The sequence below is a fragment of the Setaria italica genome, chromosome V (genome assembly GCF_000263155.2).
Source record: "Setaria italica strain Yugu1 chromosome V, Setaria_italica_v2.0, whole genome shotgun sequence".
NCBI classification, from domain to species: Eukaryota; Viridiplantae; Streptophyta; class Magnoliopsida; order Poales; family Poaceae; genus Setaria; species Setaria italica.
In genome coordinates this window covers 12,175,167-12,194,989 of record NC_028454.1, presented here as the reverse complement: position 1 = coordinate 12,194,989, position 19,823 = coordinate 12,175,167, and the positions used below count along the sequence as shown (strand labels likewise).

Below are 19,823 nucleotides of genomic sequence, written 5' to 3'. Positions count from 1 at the left end.
GTAATCAATGCAAATGAACTATTGAAAAATAACCTAAACAATGCTACGCGAACAACACTTGAAACAGATCTAGTCGGCTATAGAACAATTATTGATTGAAAAACAGGATAAGCAGCCGATTGGAATCTATTCCAAGCTGGATAATGGTGATAAAAGCTAAAGCAACAAGATTTAAACGAATAAACTTGCAGATCTAGCAAATATCGATAACTTGATGAATAAATCTAGACGAAACAATAGCGATACGCTGAAAGTTAAAGCCTAGAAATTACTCGATAAAAACGGAACTTACAATCTAGCTGGAGAACAAGACGATGCTGTCCTGCCAGCTTGGAAGAACTCGTGAAAAAAAGAACTTTGGCAAAGTCGACGACTTGAAAGTAAATTGCGAATAAAGTAGATTTGTTTGTTGGTGTGTACAACTTTTTCAAATCTCGCATGGTCTCTATTTATACCCTAAACTCAAAACTCCTAGTCCTGATCGATTATGACGCAATACAATATCTATAACAAACAAACTTTCTAAATAATATGACTCGTACAAGAGTGGGAAACGAACTTAGATTCTATTAACCAACCCTATATCCACCATCTTGCAACCTCCTCGCCGATCAAGACTCTTTTGCCTCTTATCGGTCGAAGCTCCAACACCTCCGATCGGCTGAAACCCTCCTACTTGCATTGACTAGACCCCATCAGCTCCCATCGGCTGAATCCTCTTGTCTTCATCAGCTGAACCTCCATGATTCCATCGGCTGAACTACTGTAACTTCATCGACCGATTTTACTAATCGTTGCTCCTCTGTCACGCATCAGCATCTCTGCTTCCTTTTGACGCTCACTTTTAATACGTGTACCGTTCCGCGCCTAGCTTTTCCATGCGGGCCAATCATCATAAATTTATCGTGTTCAAAAACCGTCCTAAAAACCACTTGGTGAGAAAAAAAAACAAACGTTTAAAAGTTGCGGGGAATTTCTGGTATTTCGTTTGGAAGAGACAATCGATTATCGAACTCACGTCAACTTCCCTTCCCTCGAATAGCGCCCCCTCTTCCTAAATTTTTTCCTGGAGCCATACTAGTCCAGCGCACGCAACCAGCAGCATCTTCGCCGCCCGCATGCATCTCGCCGCCGACCTCCCCCCGCACCGGGGCCGGGGCGGCCCCGGCGCGGGTCCCATCGCGCTCGCTTCCGCCCTGCTCCGCCGCGAGAACCGCCGCCGCCGCGCGCTCGCCGGAGGGGCCGTCCTCGCCTCCGCGCTGCTCCTCGTAGCCACGCCGCGGCTCCGCCACTCCCCCGCGCTCCACCTCTTCGCCGACATGCGCAACCTCCTCGGCGTGCCCAACACGCTCAACGTGCTCACCGCCTACCCGCTCCTTCTCGCCGGGGTCCCGGGCCTCATCCTCTGTCTCTGCGGCAGCGGGTGCTTCGGCGTCAGGTGCCCTTACTCCCCCACCTCATGTTTGACTCTGATGGAGTGTCTCACTAAACAAGTTTGTCTTGTGTTCGGGTTTAATTACACGTGGGTCAAGTGAACAGCTGGATGATGCTTAAATTGAAGAATTGGGCTAACCAATGTTTTTTTGAGGGAGTGGTAGTTATAGAAGGGTCCATCCTGTATCCAGTTATGCTTGGAAGCCTCGGAACTCAGAATAGGTGATTTGTGTATATCTAACAAGTACTGCTTTAGTCAAGATTTGCAAACTAGTTAGCCATGACCTACCGTCCCCAATGAGGTTCCGCTAATTCAGTGGATTCTTTAGTTAAATGAGAATGTTGCTAACAATCATATTGAGATCCTTTGCTATTAGGTTTGAATAACTCAGCCATGCCTTCTGGCACCTGCTTGCTTGCTTGATGAAATGCTTTGCTTCAGGAATGCGTAATCCAATATTGCCACTGTATAGATTAGACTGGTCATATAATGGGATTTGGATCATGGGTATTTAATTAAAATAGGCTGAAATGCTTCAATGAAAGCCAATAAATGAAATGTGTGTGTTCTTCCTGTTTGTTCAAATATGCCACTTCATGCGAAACTAAATCTGGTTATTTTTGAGGTGTTCTGCTTAAAGGAATTTGCTACAATGGATGACAACATGCTTCCTGCCTTGGATTAAATTATACAAAATGATAACATGTCACTTTGTGGAATTATGTAGCTTGAGGTGGGAGGCCTTGGGATGGTTCCTCTTTTATGCTGGGAATGCAGCAGCAGCATTTGGCTCAGCTTACTATCACCTCAAGCCAGATGATGACCGCTTAATATGGGACAGGTTGCCGGTATCTGAATACTGCTTTCTTGCTGCCATCTTCTCATCTGCTGTTTACTCATTCCTAGGTGTTTTCAAATCTGGCACTGTTTGAAGTGCATTAGGGTTTTTTCGAAATTAGTGTTCAAGATAATGTATTGTATACAATTTAAATGCAAAACTTTGACCAAAACTGTTCACACTTGAGTTTTCATGTGAGTATTTTAAATTTAGAGTGGCAATTGGTAAAAATGATCTGATTTGAATATTTCATTGGCAGCAAGCCAATTGGATAGATGAATATCAAAAAAAATTTCTCTGGTTATGGATGTTTACTGGATGCTCTTGCGATGCAGATGATGATATCCTCCTCCTCACTCTTGTCAATATTGGTAATTGAAAGAGTTGATGAGAGGGTTGGACTATCTTGTTTGATCTCACTGTTATCTCTTATATTAGTGAGCAGTGCATGTGAAAGGTATAAACCTCTCACACTCCTTGAGCTTGTTCCTCATATGGTTTATCTTGAAATAAGTACTGGAAACGTGTCATCGTCATATGTTCTTCTGGCTGATCAGGGTTCTTGATGATATGCGCTTATGGGTGATTCTGAATTTTGTTCCTTGCATTGCAATTCCTGCAATTCTATTCTTGTTTCCTCCAAAGTATACACATTCAAGGTTTTGGTTCCTTGCTACAGGTAACTGTAACTGATCCGTTGCATCGAAATCTGGTAACTCCCATTGAACACTTATGTTATTGATGTACTGGTGCAGGCTTTTACCTTCTAGCAAGATTTGAAGGCCTTGCTGACAGGAAGGTTTACAGTGTGAACCGGTACTTCATTAGTGGCCACTCCTTGGAGCACCTTTGCTTCGCCATGGTGACGTTGATACTAACTGTGATGTTGTCCTTCAGAAATATTAAGATTTCCAGGTACCTTCATGGGCAAATGTTTAAGATGATTGGAGTCTTTGAATAAATGTTATGAACAAATGATTATTCTGCTCGCTTTTGTCTATGTAATTACTAATCTGCTAGGCTTGATTATATCAAATAAGTAATAAAAGGCTGTACATTGTGATGTCAAATGATTTGTTCACTTGAGATAGTATGTTCTTACTGAATGTTGTCCTTCAAAATTTTAAGATTGCCAAGTACCTGCATGAGCAAATGTTTAAGAAGATTGGAGTCTTTGAATAAATGTTATGAACACAATTTTTTTGAGAGCACAGATAAATGGCTATTCTGCTCAGTTGTATCTATGAGATTAGTATTCTGGTAGGCTTTTTTACATCAAATGTTGCTATTTTCTTTCAAAAGTAAACAGCTATGCATTGTGATGTCAAACGATTTGTTCACTTGAGATAGTATATTCAGACACGGGCCTTCCTGAGAAGCTTCATGTTGAGTTCACTTGAATCCAATGGGACCATTTCCATGGAATGCAAGCGATGCATATCATTTTTTTTTTGGCCATTAATGATGGTTCTCCATCTTCTCCACAGGGACTCGTGACCTTGTCGCTGGTTGGAACATGGGTGCAGAAATCCTGTGGAAAGATTGTATGTTTGGAAGACGGCCTCCGGGAAGACCTGAAGAAACCTGGCTAGGATGCACAGATGATGTAGCTTGCTTGTGGTTTCCTCATGGGTTGCACATGTTTTATTTGGATGCTTGAAATAGTGATGATTGGCAGGAATTCAAATATCTGTTCTGGTCGAGTTACTTGTCCCCCTCCTCTCTCAGATCTCTCATGTTCTTTGAATCGGTAAGGAAAATGTTTGTACAACATTGCGATTCTGCAAACGATATTGGTTGGCTACCCTATTGAAAATGTCAGTTGTATACTTGCCAAAAAAAGAAAATGTCAGTTGCAGGCTTGTAGCTATGCAAATGCAACTGACATTTTTGCTCTCCCACGACGTCAATCTGGATCGTCCCGCCTCGAGCCCTCAAACCTCATCAATTTTCTCAATTTCCTTCCCGCGCGGCAGCACCAAATTCCCCTTCCACCGCCTCTGCCGGCCGCCGCCACGCTCCGATCCCGCCAGTGGCCGCTCGCCAAACCCGACCCTCCCAGTCCCCGGCGGGTCCAAGCGCCGTGCCTGACGCACGCCCACCTCCTCTCTCGATAGTCGATAACGCGCGCACACGGCCTCACGCCGGCCTCGACCTCTCACTCTCGCTTCTCTCCTCCTCCGTTTTCCCGACCAAACCCTAGCGGCTAGGGAAGCAAAACAATCGGGCACCGGCGGTGCGACCATCCAACCAGCGGCCCAAGCGCTCGCGCGGGAGACGGGAGGATGTACGGAAGGCGCGCGTCGCAGCTGCTGAAGGAGATCGACTCCTCTGAAGCTGGCCACCTCGCGCCGTTCAATGTAATTCCTACTCCTCTGAACTCAACTGCATTTACTAGTTTGGAATCAGGAGTGATTACTGCTTCTGTCTTGCTTATGTTTGTGAAAGGCTACAATTTTGTTTGATCTGGTGTCTTAGGTGTCCGATAGGACATAGGATCACTGTGAATTTCCACAAAAAAGTATCACTGCATGTTTCATTGCATTCGTTATAATATTTGTCTTAGCATGTGTATTTGATATGGATGTAAACAGTTATGTGTTATGAGATCTTCAGAAGGAAATTATAACAGCTGCAGCATTGTATACTACCTCGTCATTATATATTTAAAAGTATCTGTAGTATTCTTCCATTATCAGAAGCAATGTGATTTTGATAGTCACAGTTCCTTTTAGTTTCTTTAATACCTAACTTTCAGTATCTCAAAATGTGCAGAGTGACGTGTTTGATCAGGTGATTAGAGAGTGCAATGAGCACAATTCACAGTTTCAGTCATTGATCAGGTAATTGGTATCCTAATAGAATGTTGACAACCACTGATTTGCTAGGCATTTCCAATGTACAATCTACTGATTTGCTCTGGCTTATGACAGGAAAATGGTGGAGCAAAACTTAGACATCGAGACAACCAGAAACGAGGACCACTATGGTGCAGCTATCCACCATCTTTCCCTGCTCCGTAATAAAAGATGCCTCATGGCCTACATGTACGAATAAAAAATTCACAGATGAGCAAAATTTCCATTTCTCTGTTTTATGCTTATAGCACATGCTTAAAATTGATTTTGACTGTACTTTAGCTGAAAGTATTGTATCCAACCAGGTACAACCGAGCAGAAGTTATTCAGAGTTTTAGATGGAAAGTTGGACCTGTGCTTCCCCATGATATTCAAGAAAAACTCCATTTCTCAGAGAAAGAGTATTTTAAGAACCACTCTGCAGCCATTAAGTCATACATATCGGAGATGGATATAGATTTGACAGTAGTATGGTGTTTCTCTGTATCTTATGTTTTCTTAGGGATGAAATAGATTTATCAGACTTTCTGTACCTTCTTTTTATAGGATATGGTCCCTCCCAAGGATCCTTACATTCAGGTTCGGGTGCTGGAGGACATTGGTGAAGTATCTCTTGGCGACCATTCCGTATCATTGACCAAGAACTCACTCCATTTCCTAAGGCGCACAGATGCTGAACAATTTATATCACAGGTTTGTTATCTGTTTCTTTGTGATATCCTTCTATCGCTATCTCATCTGGTAATAATGCGAGTCTGAACTTACTATAGGGTCTTATGGAAGAATTTTTGGAGTAGGGATCACATATGATGTATAATAGGTATTACTCCTTGCCTTTTTATCTTATTATACAGAAGATGTACTTTCAGTAGTGTAATACTTCTGTAATGTTTCATAGTGGCCAAAGCTTGTCAGATACCTGCATGAGCAAATGTTTATGATGCTTGGAGCCTTCAGATAAACATTATGAACAAATGATTATTTTGCTCAGTTTTATCCATGTGATTAGTAATCTGGTAGGCTTGTTTACATCAAATGCTTCTATTTTCTTTCTAAAGTAAACGGCTGTACATTGTGATGTCAAATGATTTGTTCACTTGAGCCCATACTTGGCTGAGCAGCTTCATGTTAATCGCACTTGAATTCTGTGGGATTATTTCCATGGAATGCAAGTGATGCCATCATTTTCTCCCATTAATGATGGTTCTTCATCTTCTCCACAGGGACTCATGACCCTTCGCTGGTTGTAACATGGGTGCAGAAAACCTGTGAAAATATTGTATGTCTGGAAGACGGCCTTCGGGAAGACCTGAAGAGACGTGGCTGGAATGCGCAGATGATGTAGCTAGACTGGTGGCATCAGACTGGGTGGCTCCACCGTCCCCTGTTTTGCTTCAGACTGGTGGCATCAGCCATAGAGAGCTAGCAATCTTATCGGTCTGTCCAATTTAACCGTGTGTGCTTGGAGCTTCTTGACCTGGAGAAACTGGGCACCGAGATAGCATTGTATGCACTATACAGACGTCCAACTGTGAAATGATTTTTCTTGCACAGTGCCCTTATGGCATGCGCAGTTTGCATCTGCTTATGATTTGGATGCGTGAAATTGTGGCGATTGGCACTAGCAGGAATTCAAATATCTATTCTCGTATAGTTCTTTCTTCTTTGTAGGAAGATTTCATGTTGTTTGAAACGGTCAGGAAAATGCTCCAAATTCTTCTTTGGAAGGAATTTGATGATCTGCTCCCTCTATATAAACGAAGTTTGTATGAAAATTTAAACAAATGCTAAGAAAAAAGCTCGACCATTATGTTTATACAAGACAGCGAGCAGAACCTTGATGCAGTGGTCGGTGGGCCCTGCTCGCGGATGCCCCGTCTCCTTCGCGCCATCGCCTCTCCTCCCCTTGGTCTCCACCAGCGCCGCCGCCTCCTCTCCGCCTTCGCCGCCGATCAGCCAACCCGCCGCCACCCGCCGATTGACAACGCCGTCCCATGGAACAAGCTCCTCCGCGACCACCTCGCCCGTTCCCGCCCGGACCTCGCCCTCCAGCTCTACTGCCTAATGCGCGCGCTGTCCCCCGGGCTCCCCAACTCCTACACCCTCCCGCTCGCACTCCGCGCAGCGCCGTCCGCGCGCATCGCCTCCGCCGTCCACGCCCACGCGCTCCACCTCGGCCTTCACGCCCACGCTGACGTCGCCGGCCAGATCCTCGCCGCCTATGCAAGGCTCGGCCGCGCGGCTGAGGCCCGCCACGTGTTCGACGCATTGCCGATCAGGAGGACCACCCTCTCCTGGAACACGCTCATCTCCGCGTACTCGATCGGATGCGACCCCGACGCTGCTAGGGCCGCGTTCGCGTGCATGGTGGCGGGCGGGGCGCGGCCGGACGCCGTGACATGGACCACGTTGCTCTCGGCGCACGCCAGGTGCGGGAGGCACCCAGAGGTTCTTGAACTGTTCAGGGATATGCATGACAGCGGGTGCGAGGGCAATGCTGAGGCGATCGCCGTGGCGCTTTCGGCGTGTCCGTACGCCGGCGGCATTGCATTGGCGAAAGGGAGGTCGATACATGCCTATGGCTTTGTGAAGGGCGTCGTTCATGGCTACCTGTTCGTCACCAACTCATTGGTGTGCATGTACGGCAAGCTTGGAGAGATGGAGGAGGCCGAGAGGGTGTTCCAGGAAGCCACAGAAAAGAACACGGTGACATGGAATGCTCTCATCACCAGCTATGCAGCAGCTGGGATGGGTAACGAGGCGCTTGATGTGCTTGCCCGGATGGAACAACGTGGAGGCATTGTTGTGCCCAATGTTGTGAGCTGGAGTGCTGTCATCGGTGGGTTTGCGTCATCAGGGAACATGGAGCAAGCACTGGATCTGTTCCGGCAAATGCAACAATGCCAGCTTTCGCCGAACGTGGTGACATTAGCAACTGTTCTTTCTGCTTGTGCTGAATTACTGGCATTGCAATTGGGGCAGGAAGTCCATGGTCACACAATCAGAGCAGTCCTGGATCAGCACTCTCTTGTGCAGAATGGGCTCATCAACATGTATGGAAAGTGTGGGAGGGTGACTGCTGCACGCAAGGTGTTTGATCAGATGAAGAGCAGGGACTTGATTTCATGGAACTCGATGATCAGGAGTTACGGAATGCATGGTTTGTGTGATGAAGCCCTTGCAATGTTCGAAGACATGGCTGGAGCTATGGTTGAGCCCGATGGCGTCACTTTCGTTGCTGTGATCTCCGCATGTAGCCACACAGGGCGTGTGGCAGAGGGCCGCCATTTGTTCAATCAGATGGTGCAGGAGCACAGGATTTCCCCATCGATGGAGCATTACACCTGCATGGTTGACCTCTTGGGGCGTGCTGGCTTGCTGAAAGATGCGTCCGAGCTCATTGAGACGATGCCAATGAGACCTGACCTGTGCGTGTGGGGAGCATTGCTCAATTCTTGCAGGATGCACGGGAACGCAGCCGTTGCTGAAGCTACCATCGCCAGGGTTTTGCAAGCTGAAACAGAGACCACCGGCAATCGCATGCTGATCACGAACTTGTATGCCACATGCGGGATGTGGGATGAATCAAAGATGGTGAGGGTGATGACGAAGGAGGCAGGCTTGAGGAAGAATCCGGGGCAGAGCTGGATAGAAGTGAAAAACAAGGTGTTTGCCTTCACAGCCGGGAACACATTGCTGCCTGAAGCTGAGGAGATCTTCAGGGCGCTCAACGATCTGTATGCTGAAATGGAAGACGAGAAGCATGCCAAGTGTGATGTCATCGCAACCATTGTATAGAACAATTTCCATAACAAGATTACTAGACATCAAGCAAGTCACGCATCTCATACAGAAAGCAAACATAACCGAAGAGCTTGAGCATTGGCTCCAACTGCTTCTAAAGATGTTGTGGTCCGAAGAAGAGCAACAGGGTCCGGCAGATCTCCGACGGCTCCGCCATGGCGCCGTTGCCGTAGTCCCCGCAGGCCAGCCGCTTGGTCACCGGCGGGATGAGGGACACGCCGAGGTCGCGCACGGCGGCGAGGTGGCGCGCGGTGAAGGGGTTGTCCCACATGAAGGTGTTCATGGCCGGCGCGACGTAGACGGGCTTGCCGTAATCCCACGCGCGCACCACGCACGTCAGGAGGTTGTCGCACAGCCCGCCAGCGATCTGACGGCGGCAGAGGGCAGGATTCTCGTCAGACGAGGGACGGCGGGGAATCAGACAAGAAAGTTAAGGGGCCGTGCCACCGGCCCACCCGTACCTTGGCGAGGGTGTTGGCCGAGAGCGGCGCGACGACCAGGGCGTCGGCCCACCTGCGGAGCTCGATGTGGAGGACCTCGTCGCCGACCCGCCCCCAGCGGGACCACTCGTCGTCGTCGGTGTAGAGCGGGACGCCGCCGGGGAAGGAGGCCTTGTCGATGAAGTGCAGGGCGGACGCGGTCGCCACCGCGCGGACGTCGGCCCACTCGGCGACGCTGCGGCAGAGGCCCTCGAACTTGATGGCCGCCACGCTGCCGGAGGCCGCCAGGAGGACCCTAGGCCGCCGTCGCTGCGCGCCCTCCGACGACGCCGGCTCTTGTGTGGCCATCGCCGTGCCCGTGAGGTGGAAAAGGTTGGAGCCCGCAAGATTGGACCACACGACGAGACGACGCCTAGAACTAGAAGAGGCGCTAGGTGCTAGGAGGGACTAGCAGGAGGCGATTCAAGCTGGGCACGCGGGAGCCGGGAGGCAAGGAATGGAATTCTGAAGAAATTGATGTACTCCTACTCAACTGCTGCAGATTATGGCTTTGTTAGACAGTTATCATGTGTTTGATTTTGGGAAGTGGAACAAGTTGGGATCAGGGTTGGATTCAACCCATCTCGTGTTTTGATGAGAAGGATGGATTCGTTCCAGTCTTTTATTTGGTTGGAGGTGTTGTGAGGAGTGGAATGGATGCCATTTTAACACCGTTAGCAATGGGTCCCATCTGTCAGCTGCGAAGCCCAATGTTGTCCTCACTCACCTTATCTTCTTCCTTTGACCACCCTCCCTCTCCTCCGCACCGCTGCTCCTCCCTCACTCCCTCCCCCATGCCTGCAGCTGCTCCTCCCTCCCTCCTCGCATCGGCCGCCACTCCTCCCTCCCTCACCCGCGCGGCCACCGCTCCTCCCTCCTCCACGCCGGCGGCTGCTCCTCCCTCCCTCCACGTGCCAGCCGCCGCCCCTCTGCACCAGCCTTCTCACGCTCCTCTGCGCCTCCCTCTCCTCACACATGAAACAGACGTCAATGACGTGCATGCGGGTCGAGTACGTCCGCTCGTTTTAGACGAATGCATTCAACCCACATCTAGGAGGAATATTCTCTCCTAGATCCGACCCAACTCAGATGTATTTTCAACCAAACGCAGGTCGATGGGGTCGAACCCGTTCCAACCCAGTTCGACCCCAAACTAAAGACACCTGTAGATTAGATCCGCTCTTCCGCAGGTAATGTTGGCGATGTGAAGGTGCTGAGCGGAATGCTGAAACCAGACATCAAAACACGAACAGGATTAATTCAAAAATAAAAATAAAAAACAACGCGGACAGGTTGCTTCAGTTGGTGGGACTCGCGCATATGGCACAGGCGGAGGAGCAGTGAACCATCACATGCAGATCTCGCCGGACACCAGAAACCATAGCGATACCATGGAGGAGGAGACAGCATATGGAAGTGCACTTATTACTGACGAGCGCGACACAGCTCTTTAATCTGCCCAGATTTCAGGCCAGGACCAAGTGACAGGCGCCCAACATCATGACAGCCAGCTGCATTACACCAAAGGGTTCGATACAGCAGCTCTAATGGGAGAGCAAGCTCGGTTTTAAAGTTTATACTGCTAATGATGTTGAGACGCTATCGATGTTTCAGTGTGCCATCGTCAGTCACCCCATGCTGGCCTCGGGACCTCGCGTCCTACTTGGCTACTTTGGGTTGGATGAGATTGACCTCATCTTCCCATTAGGCTGCCAGAAGGCGGTATCCTCTTTCTCCTTAGCCAGCAGCTCCTCAAACGATATCTCAGGGGCCTCCATCTCCATAGCGCTGAGCTCCATGATCTGCGATGATAAATGGCCCAGGTCTCCAGGGTCACAATCTATGTTTTTATCAGGAAGCAGAGGTGGCTACGAGGAGATCATACGTGGCATACCATTTTGTATGGCAATGACTTCTGAAGCCTTTCTTGGATGTAATTGTAGATGGCGGCATCTTTCTTTAGGTTATCGCGTTCCGCTTCCAATCTACATACCTATGACAGGGGACAAGGGTACGAAGAAGAGACAGAAGTTGAAGTTAGCACAGACGTATGTTGCGCATTATATCTGCTTATTCGAATTGGTTGTTCTGTTTTTCGAATCGCATTGGTTGTTTCTGTTTCCTGTCAACGACTGACCTGTTCAAAGAGGCGATCGTATGAAGACCTGTAGTTCCGATGGTTGGATAACATTGCCTTCTTTATTTTGAAGCTTCTTTGGACGTTCTCACACCTGGTATGATCATAGGAATACATTAGTGAGGATCTGGTAAACATTTGGAGCAATGGGTGTCAGAAGGTAAGTTCAATGAAAATAGCAACGCACCTCTGCAGCAGCTCGTTTCTAGCATCTATGAGACAGTTAAGAAACTCATTAACCTGAAAACAAGGCAGTGAAGCATATATCTTTTCAGTAAACTCTGCAACTGATAGAGCCCAATGAGAACAGAACATATCAGTGATTGCAACCTTAGTACAGCGCACTGTGTAGTTGTCACCCAGAAAACAAAATGTGCAAACTTATGTTGTTTTTGCTCAAATACGCACGAGAGCTGCCCATCTTTGTATTATAAGAAAAATAATTGGTACAAGATTTTGGTACAACATAAGTGCAACATAAGATTTTTGTTTTTGTGATTTTTTGTTATTGCAACGCGAAGTGCAGAGAACTCACGCTAACAACATTGATGCCGTTGCTTATACACCTCTCCTACACGACCCAAAGCACTTCTACTGAACCTGCACTAGCTAACTCACTGTACATACTACCTTATGTTTAAGTTACTTTTCATTGATCTGGGTTGATGCAATTTTCTAATAGCGGCATTCTTCTATTCTTTTCTTAAGGACTTGTATTGCAGAATTACAGTCCCTACCCTTCCGGAAAGTAATCTGGGGTGATGCCTGATAGCCTGAGATCCACACCACTAGGTCCTGACCTACAAATCATTGGCTCACACCAATAGTTCCACGACAAGTGACAGAACACCTGGATGTCAGCACACAGAAAGCTAAAAGAATGCCAGGAGAAGCAATATCTACTTGGTTGTAAGGCAACATACAGAAACTAGAGTTACACATCATCCTTCATATTTTTTTTAAATAAAGCAGAAGCGCTGCTATCAGGTCATAATTTTAAGCCACACATTCTAAAGTCTTACAACCCATTTGGATTTAGTTCAAATCAAAACTAAATCCAAAGGGTTGGGACCCCAATCACCCCAACCCAAATAGGCCCTTCACTCCTATAAATCATGAACGAGATCATTGATGAGTAGAGATTTCTATTTTAGATATAGAGCTGAATGTACCCTAGATAGGAGTATAGGACCTTACCTGCACTTTATTTTTAAAAAAGAACTAAAGATAAAAGAAGCCAATCCACAGTAACTATGGTCGAAGTTTAGATGTTTGCATCCAGTTCAGACTGAATAGTACAAACAAATGAATGTTGAAGAACTGGCCATTTAATCAGATCTGCAAGGTCCTAATTACAGCCATGAGCATAGAGCATACACAACGGCATCTTTTACAATAAGAGTACAACAAGAATTGCAAATTTACAATAATTTTTTTCAACAATACACTGACTTTATACTCCCCCCAACGCCAGGAAGTTGATATTTTTATTACACAAAGAATTGAAGTGTCTAATAGAAAGTTAGTAATGTTTTGGAATATTTGTAGTCAACTTGATTTAATCTGACCTACAGAACCTTTATATGTTCATAGATTGGCCAGAAAATGGCAAATACATGTTTCTCCTTAAAAAAATACTTATATGACATTAAAAACATACACTAAGCATATAACACAATAGAAATTGATGGTATATAACTTTATAAATCAAAATGATTCTACCTAAATTAGCATACTCAACAAATCTTTGATATAAAAGTATGCATATCATGATCTAACAGCATGGGGTGCTATTCAAAACATAAAAACGAGCACAGATATCTTCCATACAACAATAGCTGTGAGTTCAGCGTCAGAAAACACATTGTCAAGGAAAGGGACGTAACTTATTTTTTTGACACTATTGAACGGAAGCAATCTTGAATGCACTATTCTGAAACTCAAGTCGCCTAGCAATACTATAGCAGAAAACCATGCTTGCTTGCTAAAGATTCAGAAAAAACAGGTTTTCTTACTGCAGTTCAAATGGTAACCACAACATTGATGATAAGTAAGCATTCAGAGCACCAACTGCATTCTGTCTACTGAAGCAACATTTTACATTTTGGTTCAACCAAATGCTTAACCATAAAAGTTTCAAAAATAGAATGGCAGGACTAACCACTTAGGGGCTACGAATCTCCCTATTTATGCTTCTAGCTCTGGGTTCAGCCTACATCAATTCAAAAAGGAGTACTAGTACTAGAGTTAAATCCAGTCGGGACTCGGGAAAACTCTCCAGAGAGGAAAAAGAAGGCAGATCTTTAAATCCTGCTCTTGGATTGTGCATAAAAGACTTCCAAGTCGCGCATCCCATTAAGTACCGCACATGCTCCCACAAACACAGAAATTTCGTATTCCTTGTCTTATCAAAACCCAACTCACATCAGCCTCTCAAATCACCCAGAACCCGAAAGAGCAAACAAATCTGTCAAAGGTAATTGCATCGAGAAATTGCAGAAAGAATCTACCAACCAGGTCTCCTGTAATCGGAGCACAACAAAACTCAGCATAAATATCTCTGATCCGTCGTTTCATGGCACAGCTTAACATCGAGAGGGGGAAAGGTGGCTCTTCTGACATCTGCTTCTTCATCGCCTTTCTTCCCTTCTTCCCACTCTTGCTACCAAGTGGAATTGATGGTTCGCCCGATTCACGATTCCGGCGGCGGCGCTGAATAATAAGCGCCGTAACGAAAGCAAGGAGAAAGTGATCAGAGGATTTTTCCATGGCTTCAGGTTGTGATGGGAGATTAGGGGCAAAATTCTCGATGTTGAGAATTTGTCGGGCAGGCTAGAGCTAGGTTTATCTTGTAGTCGATTGTAAGCTATTTGTTGGAGGACGGAGGGGAAAGGGGAATGAGGAGGGGCGAGGCACGTTCCCATTTAGGGATGTGTTACTTTTTACAAACTTCCAAAAGCAATAAAACTACAGAGGCAGTCAATAGCATTCCAAAATTACACCCAGAGTTGACAAATAAACAAAATTTCAAATTTTGGCATTCTGTACCAGTCTCTTCTGGATTATTTAGTAATCAAGAATACAGAAGCATGACAATGTCAATTTAGTAATCAAGAATACAGAAGCATGACAATGTCACCTTGCGGGTACGTTCTTGAGTTTCCGGAGGACTTTGTATTTTTTTTTTTTCAGCAAAAGCGGACTTGGCAGATTTAAAAATATACCATACCTGTAAAATGGAGAAAGTCCTAATTGAATTGTCTAGTGTCATTCAGCTCTAACGTTCACTACATATACTTGTGGATAATTTAGCAAAAAAGATTCTTAGTTTGGACAAATGCATCTTCACATGCATATTGGGTACACCTATCTTATCCATCCAAACTATTTCAAGATAGGTAATAGGTTGATTGGTTTAAATTCTGAAGGTTCCATCAATCTCGAGGCACATTTGATTGTTTTGATGGTGTATGTACCCACATGTACATGTGAAGGAATTCATTCTCCTTAGTTTGGGTTATTTTTTAAGCAAGGTGACAGTATGATGTTTGAGTGAGTAGTTCTATATGTCGGCATCATACAACTAGGATGTGATGTTTTTCACTTTTGTGTAAATTCAAACCTTAATAATTGGGAAAAGATTCAAAGCATTGCATGCTCGTAAGTTGAAAGCGAAATGGCAGTTCATCAGTGATGACATCCAAACATTTATATTTCATTTAACTGCTACTAGAACCGCAACCAGTTCCTGAAGCTTGGCATCCAGACATTTTATATTTCATTTAACGATGCAAAACTTCCAATCATTTAACTGCCTTAATAGCGAAAACTTAAGTCGTGGAAATAGGAAATTCTATAAGATCCAATTTCACATCAAACGTGCAGCATTTCAAATACCAGGTACTAACTCTATCGCTGTCTTGCAGTCGGAGCAAAAACGAGCTCTAGAAATCGAAGGCAGGTGTTTGGGTCTAGCAGCCCAATGACCCCCAGCATTGTCGCACCACTTTTCACCTAAACAGCAATGCTACACGCTGGCATCGAAGCAAGTAGAAGAGCGAGCGAGAGGGTATGCGCGCACCGCACGGGTACCTGTTCGATGGTGAGGCAGCGCGCCTCGCTCGCCCGCGCGAGGTCGTCGTAGCGCGCGTTGATCCGGCGCTGCAGCGCGCCGGCCACCGAGGCGAGCGGGAACTGCGGCCGCCGGGGCAGCAGCGCCTCCTCCTCCGCCTTCCCCTCCCTACACGCCGCCTTCGCGGAGGGCGCCGCAGCGGCAGTGTCCCCGTTCCCGCCGCCGCCGCCACCGTCCGCTCCCTCCCCCTCCTGCTGTTGCCGCCGCCTCCGCGCCCTCCGCCGCCGCCGCTGCTGCTTCTCCCTCCCGCCCTCGTCCGCGTGCTCCTCCCCTCCCCCCTCCTCCTCTTCCTGCGCGTGCTGCTCACGGGCCGCCGCCTCGGGCCCGGGCGGCTGCTGCGGGAGGGGCTGGTGGTGCTGCTGCTGCTGGAGCTGGGCCCTGCGGCGGGCCCGGAGGACGCGGCGGACGTTGACGTAGAGCGCCGCGGCGGTGAGGAGAAGGTTGAGGAGGATGAGCGCGGCGAGCGCTAGCGTCTGCGGCGGTTCGGCCATCGCCGGCGCGCGCGCGTCATTCCCAGCCCGGCGTGCTGCGATTTCTGCTTGCTCGCCTTTTCCAGTTTTTTTTTCCTCCTCTCCTTTTTCGTGGGAGTGCGCGCGCCGTGTCCCTGCGAGGAATGGCCAGGACGACGACGACGACTTGGATTCACTGTCACTGGGCGTCGCGTTTTAAAAGCATTGGGCGGCACGCTGCTCCGTGCTCCGTGCCACTGTGTGCTTCTGTGCGAGACTGCGAGTCGTCGTCTCTCGGGAAGAGGATGGGAGGGGCGTGGGCGTGGGCGTGGGCGGGCGTGAGAGGGCGCGAGGTGAGAGGTGGAGTGGTTTGCGTTGCGGCGGATGACGCGGTCCGCGCACTAGCAGTCTAGCACAGCTGCGTCTTTCCGTGCTTCGGATAAGGATCACTTGCATCTTAAGCTTTGGGATCACACAAGGGAGCCCCGGCATACAGATGCAAAAGAACAACGTACAAGAACGAACACCAGCGGCTTCGATCGCATGGACAAGGCCTTAAGGGGGTGTTTGGCAGGGAGGGGCTAAATTTTAGCCCCTGTCACATCGGATGTTTGGACACTAATTAGGAGTATTAAACATAGTCTAATTACAAAACTAATTGCACAACCCCTAGGCTAAATCGCGAGACGAATCTATTAAGCCTAATTAGTCCATGATTTGACAATGTGGTGCTACAGTAACCATTCGCTAATGATGGATTAATTAGGCTTAATAGATTCGTCTCGCGATTTAGCCTATGGGTTCTGCTATTAGTTTTTTAATTAGCTCATATTTAGTCCTCCTAATTAGCATCTGAACGTGTGATGTGACAGGGCTAAAGTTTAGCCCCTGACATCCAAACGCCCCAGGCTACTGCCACAGGATCTCACAGCTTACTTTGTCAAGAGGAATTGCAGGAAAACAGTAAGACGTGTATATTTTTTTGAGACGAATTTTCAGTGGTTTTGTGAACAAATTCACACGAAGCTGTTTATTTCCTACACGAATTTAGGTCGATTACGACACTACAATTGGGCCATAATTCTATTTGCCTTTAACCAGCCCCAAACTGAAGTTTCTTTGCCATAGCAAACTATCCTAGTCACAAGCCCCGAATCCTCCCCAACATTCAAGTCGGCATGCTGCCCAGTGTATGCGCGCGCCTCATCAATCGTGTTGCTCCATTCGCTTGCCGATGAATATACAGCACTTCCCAACCTTTTGATTCCAGCCTCACTATTGCATCCTGATATGCTGCAACTGCAATATGTTGTGAAGAGGCACCACTTGCGAAGCCTAACTGAAACATCAGTTGCTCTAACCGCTTGAAATTTGTGAGGTAAAGGTATCCAATCTAACAGAAAATGACACCAACAATGTGAGGATTAATCCTTAATACTGAGTACACACAAATTACAGTTTAGAATATTACAGTACACAGTTGCAGAGTATCAAGCACCAGTGTTTCATGTGAAGATGCCCGATTGTAGACCGCAATTCCTGCACCAACGAAGTATGTCCCTACAAAATGCGATTAATCAGGTAAGTGAACAGGGTCCATTATTGAATAGGGTCGAGGCCCTGGACAGGCTAGAGAAAGTGAACAGAGACAACATTTTCCGAAAATCACAAAAGATAACTCGGAAATACACATGCTAGTATTGATAAATGGCAAAGCGCTAGCATTCCATATAACCGCAATCATACATGTTAAGACTACTGACTACAGAACAGCATTTCCCCTATAGAAATTATATTGCAGATAGAGTTGCAGAATTTGTATAACATTAGAATTTTTGCTTCACCTTTCTTCTTGAGTTAGAAAATCCTCTCCAAGAAGCTTGTTCAACAAAAGATCCTAAAGCAAGGAAAAAGAACAGATACAATGACAAGGTTTCTGAACAACATATCATTACACACAACAGGCTATATCTAAAAATCTGAACTAGAAAACAACAAATGAAAATGAATAGTTTTTCAGTATCATGGAATTCTAACCATATAACCACAAGTTTGTAAATGAAACAACATATAGGAAAGAAGATACACCAATAACCCATGATACAAATACTTAACATTAGCAAATCATAGATTTTACTTTTACGACATCATAATGACTAACATATGTGGAGATTGTCCAATGAAAAAGAGAAGCAAACCTGGACCTGTGACTCGCACTTCACAACATCCATCACGCCTTTGCTGTACTCATTTATGCTCAGAGGTGGAAAGAGTGCCTCAACACACAGAAAGAGAAAGAATCAGATCTTCTACAGCAAGCAAGCATAAATTTGAACACTAGGGCCTTGTTTAGTTGAGGGTTAAATTTGACTTTGTACAGTATTTGGGCCACCTTTTTGCACTTTGGAACTAAACGGGCTGGCAAACTTTGGTCCAAATTTGGCCTTTTGGATGGCCCAAATTCGGCCCCCGCCGACCCCATCGTATCCATTCCAGCGCCATAACACCGGCCGCACTCCGAACCCTGGCACCGCCCGCAGTCGCTCTCTCTCCCCCTGCGCCGCTCTCCCTCTCCCCCGCCGCTCCTCTCGCCGCCTCCGCTCGAATCGAGCTTTCCAGCACCAGATCCAGGACCTAGTCGGTCCGATCCACCGCGTCCGGTACCGAATCCACCGTGGTTGACCCGTCGGCGGCGATGGACGACTTCAACTGCGAAGGGAACGGTGCGGAGTTCAACGCCAGCGGATCCAGCAACCCCGCGGGCTGCAACACCGGTGGATCCGGCAACCCCGCGGCCTTCAATGCCGGCGGATACGGCAATGCTTCGGGGTTCGACTTCGGCAACGTCTCCGACTACGACGACGGCCACCGCACAAGGAACTTGTTCTCCCTGGCGCCGCCGAGCTCAGGATCCGGTGCCTACAACCCCTACACCTCTGTGCTGCATCAGAACTCGTCGTCCACCTTGCCCACCCCAAGCCAGCTGGGTATGTCTGACCTCAACCTCAATGCAAGCTCCGGTTGGCCGCATATCAACGACTACGAAGGGATCCTTCGCTCCGCCGACCAAGCAGGAGAAGGCGGCAGCAGCCGGGGCGGCCCTCCCGTCCGAGAGCCTTCCAGCATCGGTGGTCAGGCTGCGGCTCCCTTGCCTCGTCAGCGGCGACCTACATCCAGGGTGCGCGGTTCCCGTCGTCGCAGTGTGGCTCAAGCACTGGACACCGACAACAATCCGGTACATTTCGCTTCACATATTTACATCCAAGATCTGCCCTTGCGTACGCTTACATTATTCCCTAGTGTGTTGATTGTTTCGGTTAGTCATGCTTACTGTCATTACTCGTTCATGCAATGCTTGTTCAATTAAATTGTGCACAGAATGAGCCAAGCAGGGTCAAGTGGACCAAAGAGGATACTCAGGCTTTTTGTGAGATTTACTACCAACAAATTGATTTGGGTAACTGCAAGAATGGCAACATGAGCAAGTGGGGCTGGAAAGATGTGCAGGATAAGTTTCTAGCTGCAACTGGCAAGTTCCGTAACAGTGAGCAGTTTGGTTATAAGTACAGACAGTTGAAATCGCTTTGGCAGTTCATCAAAGATGTTTGGACGAAGTGCACAGGCTTGGGGCACAGACCAGATGGCTCTGTGGTTGCTAGTGATAAGTGGTGGCAGGACCATTGCAAGGTTC

At 47.2% G+C, this 19,823-nt stretch overlaps 5 protein-coding genes across 6 annotated transcripts; 3 read left to right on the top strand and 2 right to left on the bottom strand.

The window, feature by feature from the left end:
• The first annotated feature begins 1,014 nt into the window (after positions 1 to 1,014).
• Positions 1,015 to 4,080, top strand: LOC101768030. The gene is made up of 6 exons (XM_022826974.1): positions 1,015 to 1,438; positions 2,163 to 2,283; positions 2,609 to 2,730; positions 2,831 to 2,952; positions 3,029 to 3,188; positions 3,761 to 4,080. The coding sequence occupies exons 1-6, from the start codon at positions 1,119 to 1,121 to the stop codon at positions 3,768 to 3,770; spliced, it is 855 nt and encodes a 284-aa protein (XP_022682709.1). The 5' UTR covers positions 1,015 to 1,118; the 3' UTR covers positions 3,771 to 4,080.
• A 108-nt stretch (positions 4,081 to 4,188) lies between these two features.
• Positions 4,189 to 6,784, top strand: LOC101770716 (DNA replication complex GINS protein PSF1). 2 transcript variants are annotated; one of them, XM_004968476.4, is made up of 7 exons: positions 4,189 to 4,633; positions 5,049 to 5,116; positions 5,207 to 5,320; positions 5,437 to 5,599; positions 5,678 to 5,824; positions 5,902 to 5,951; positions 6,355 to 6,784. In XM_004968476.4, the coding sequence occupies exons 1-6, from the start codon at positions 4,559 to 4,561 to the stop codon at positions 5,926 to 5,928; spliced, it is 594 nt and encodes a 197-aa protein (XP_004968533.1). In that variant the 5' UTR covers positions 4,189 to 4,558; the 3' UTR covers positions 5,929 to 5,951; positions 6,355 to 6,784. The 2 variants fall into 2 exon arrangements, with proteins under 2 accessions (XP_004968533.1, XP_012701172.1); XM_012845718.3 differs by lacking the exon at positions 5,902 to 5,951.
• A 132-nt stretch (positions 6,785 to 6,916) lies between these two features.
• On the top strand, positions 6,917 to 8,965 carry LOC111257394 (putative pentatricopeptide repeat-containing protein At1g17630). Its single transcript, XM_022826973.1, has one exon. The coding sequence runs from the start codon at positions 6,941 to 6,943 to the stop codon at positions 8,927 to 8,929; it is 1,989 nt and encodes a 662-aa protein (XP_022682708.1). The 5' UTR covers positions 6,917 to 6,940; the 3' UTR covers positions 8,930 to 8,965.
• On the bottom strand, positions 8,787 to 10,101 carry LOC101771111 (phosphopantothenoylcysteine decarboxylase). Its single transcript, XM_004968477.4, has 2 exons — positions 9,397 to 10,101; positions 8,787 to 9,302 (listed from the first exon to the last, which is right to left on the bottom strand). The coding sequence occupies exons 1-2, from the start codon at positions 9,721 to 9,723 to the stop codon at positions 9,030 to 9,032; spliced, it is 600 nt and encodes a 199-aa protein (XP_004968534.1). The 5' UTR covers positions 9,724 to 10,101; the 3' UTR covers positions 8,787 to 9,029.
• A 715-nt stretch (positions 10,102 to 10,816) lies between these two features.
• Positions 10,817 to 16,507, bottom strand: LOC101769902. Its single transcript, XM_004968475.4, has 5 exons — positions 15,644 to 16,507; positions 11,739 to 11,791; positions 11,552 to 11,645; positions 11,309 to 11,407; positions 10,817 to 11,216 (listed from the first exon to the last, which is right to left on the bottom strand). The coding sequence occupies exons 1-5, from the start codon at positions 16,172 to 16,174 to the stop codon at positions 11,082 to 11,084; spliced, it is 912 nt and encodes a 303-aa protein (XP_004968532.1). The 5' UTR covers positions 16,175 to 16,507; the 3' UTR covers positions 10,817 to 11,081.
• Between the last annotated feature and the right edge of the window lie 3,316 nt (positions 16,508 to 19,823).

What these genes read in the sequence shown, in the direction of transcription:
- LOC101768030 (XM_022826974.1), top strand. Translation starts at nt 1,119, where the DNA reads ATGCATCTCGCCGCCGACCTCCCCCCGCACCGGGGCCGGGGCGGCCCC. An exon ending in AGCGGGTGCTTCGGCGTCAG is followed by an intron (nt 1,439 to 2,162) that starts GTGCCCTTACTC and finishes GGAATTATGTAG; the next exon opens with CTTGAGGTGGGAGGCCTTGG. An exon ending in GTGAGCAGTGCATGTGAAAG is followed by an intron (nt 2,731 to 2,830) that starts GTATAAACCTCT and finishes CTGGCTGATCAG; the next exon opens with GGTTCTTGATGATATGCGCT.
- LOC101770716 (XM_012845718.3), top strand. Translation starts at nt 4,559, where the DNA reads ATGTACGGAAGGCGCGCGTCGCAGCTGCTGAAGGAGATCGACTCCTCT. An exon ending in GCCACCTCGCGCCGTTCAAT is followed by an intron (nt 4,634 to 5,048) that starts GTAATTCCTACT and finishes CAAAATGTGCAG; the next exon opens with AGTGACGTGTTTGATCAGGT. An exon ending in AGATGCCTCATGGCCTACAT is followed by an intron (nt 5,321 to 5,436) that starts GTACGAATAAAA and finishes GTATCCAACCAG; the next exon opens with GTACAACCGAGCAGAAGTTA.
- LOC111257394 (XM_022826973.1), top strand. Translation starts at nt 6,941, where the DNA reads ATGTTTATACAAGACAGCGAGCAGAACCTTGATGCAGTGGTCGGTGGG.
- LOC101771111 (XM_004968477.4), bottom strand. Translation starts at nt 9,723, where the DNA reads ATGGCCACACAAGAGCCGGCGTCGTCGGAGGGCGCGCAGCGACGGCGG. An exon ending in CGGCCAACACCCTCGCCAAG is followed by an intron (nt 9,303 to 9,396) that starts GTACGGGTGGGC and finishes TGCCGCCGTCAG; the next exon opens with ATCGCTGGCGGGCTGTGCGA.
- LOC101769902 (XM_004968475.4), bottom strand. Translation starts at nt 16,174, where the DNA reads ATGGCCGAACCGCCGCAGACGCTAGCGCTCGCCGCGCTCATCCTCCTC. An exon ending in GCTGCCTCACCATCGAACAG is followed by an intron (nt 11,792 to 15,643) that starts GTACCCGTGCGG and finishes CCTTGTTTTCAG; the next exon opens with GTTAATGAGTTTCTTAACTG. An exon ending in AGTCATTGCCATACAAAATG is followed by an intron (nt 11,217 to 11,308) that starts GTATGCCACGTA and finishes TTATCATCGCAG; the next exon opens with ATCATGGAGCTCAGCGCTAT.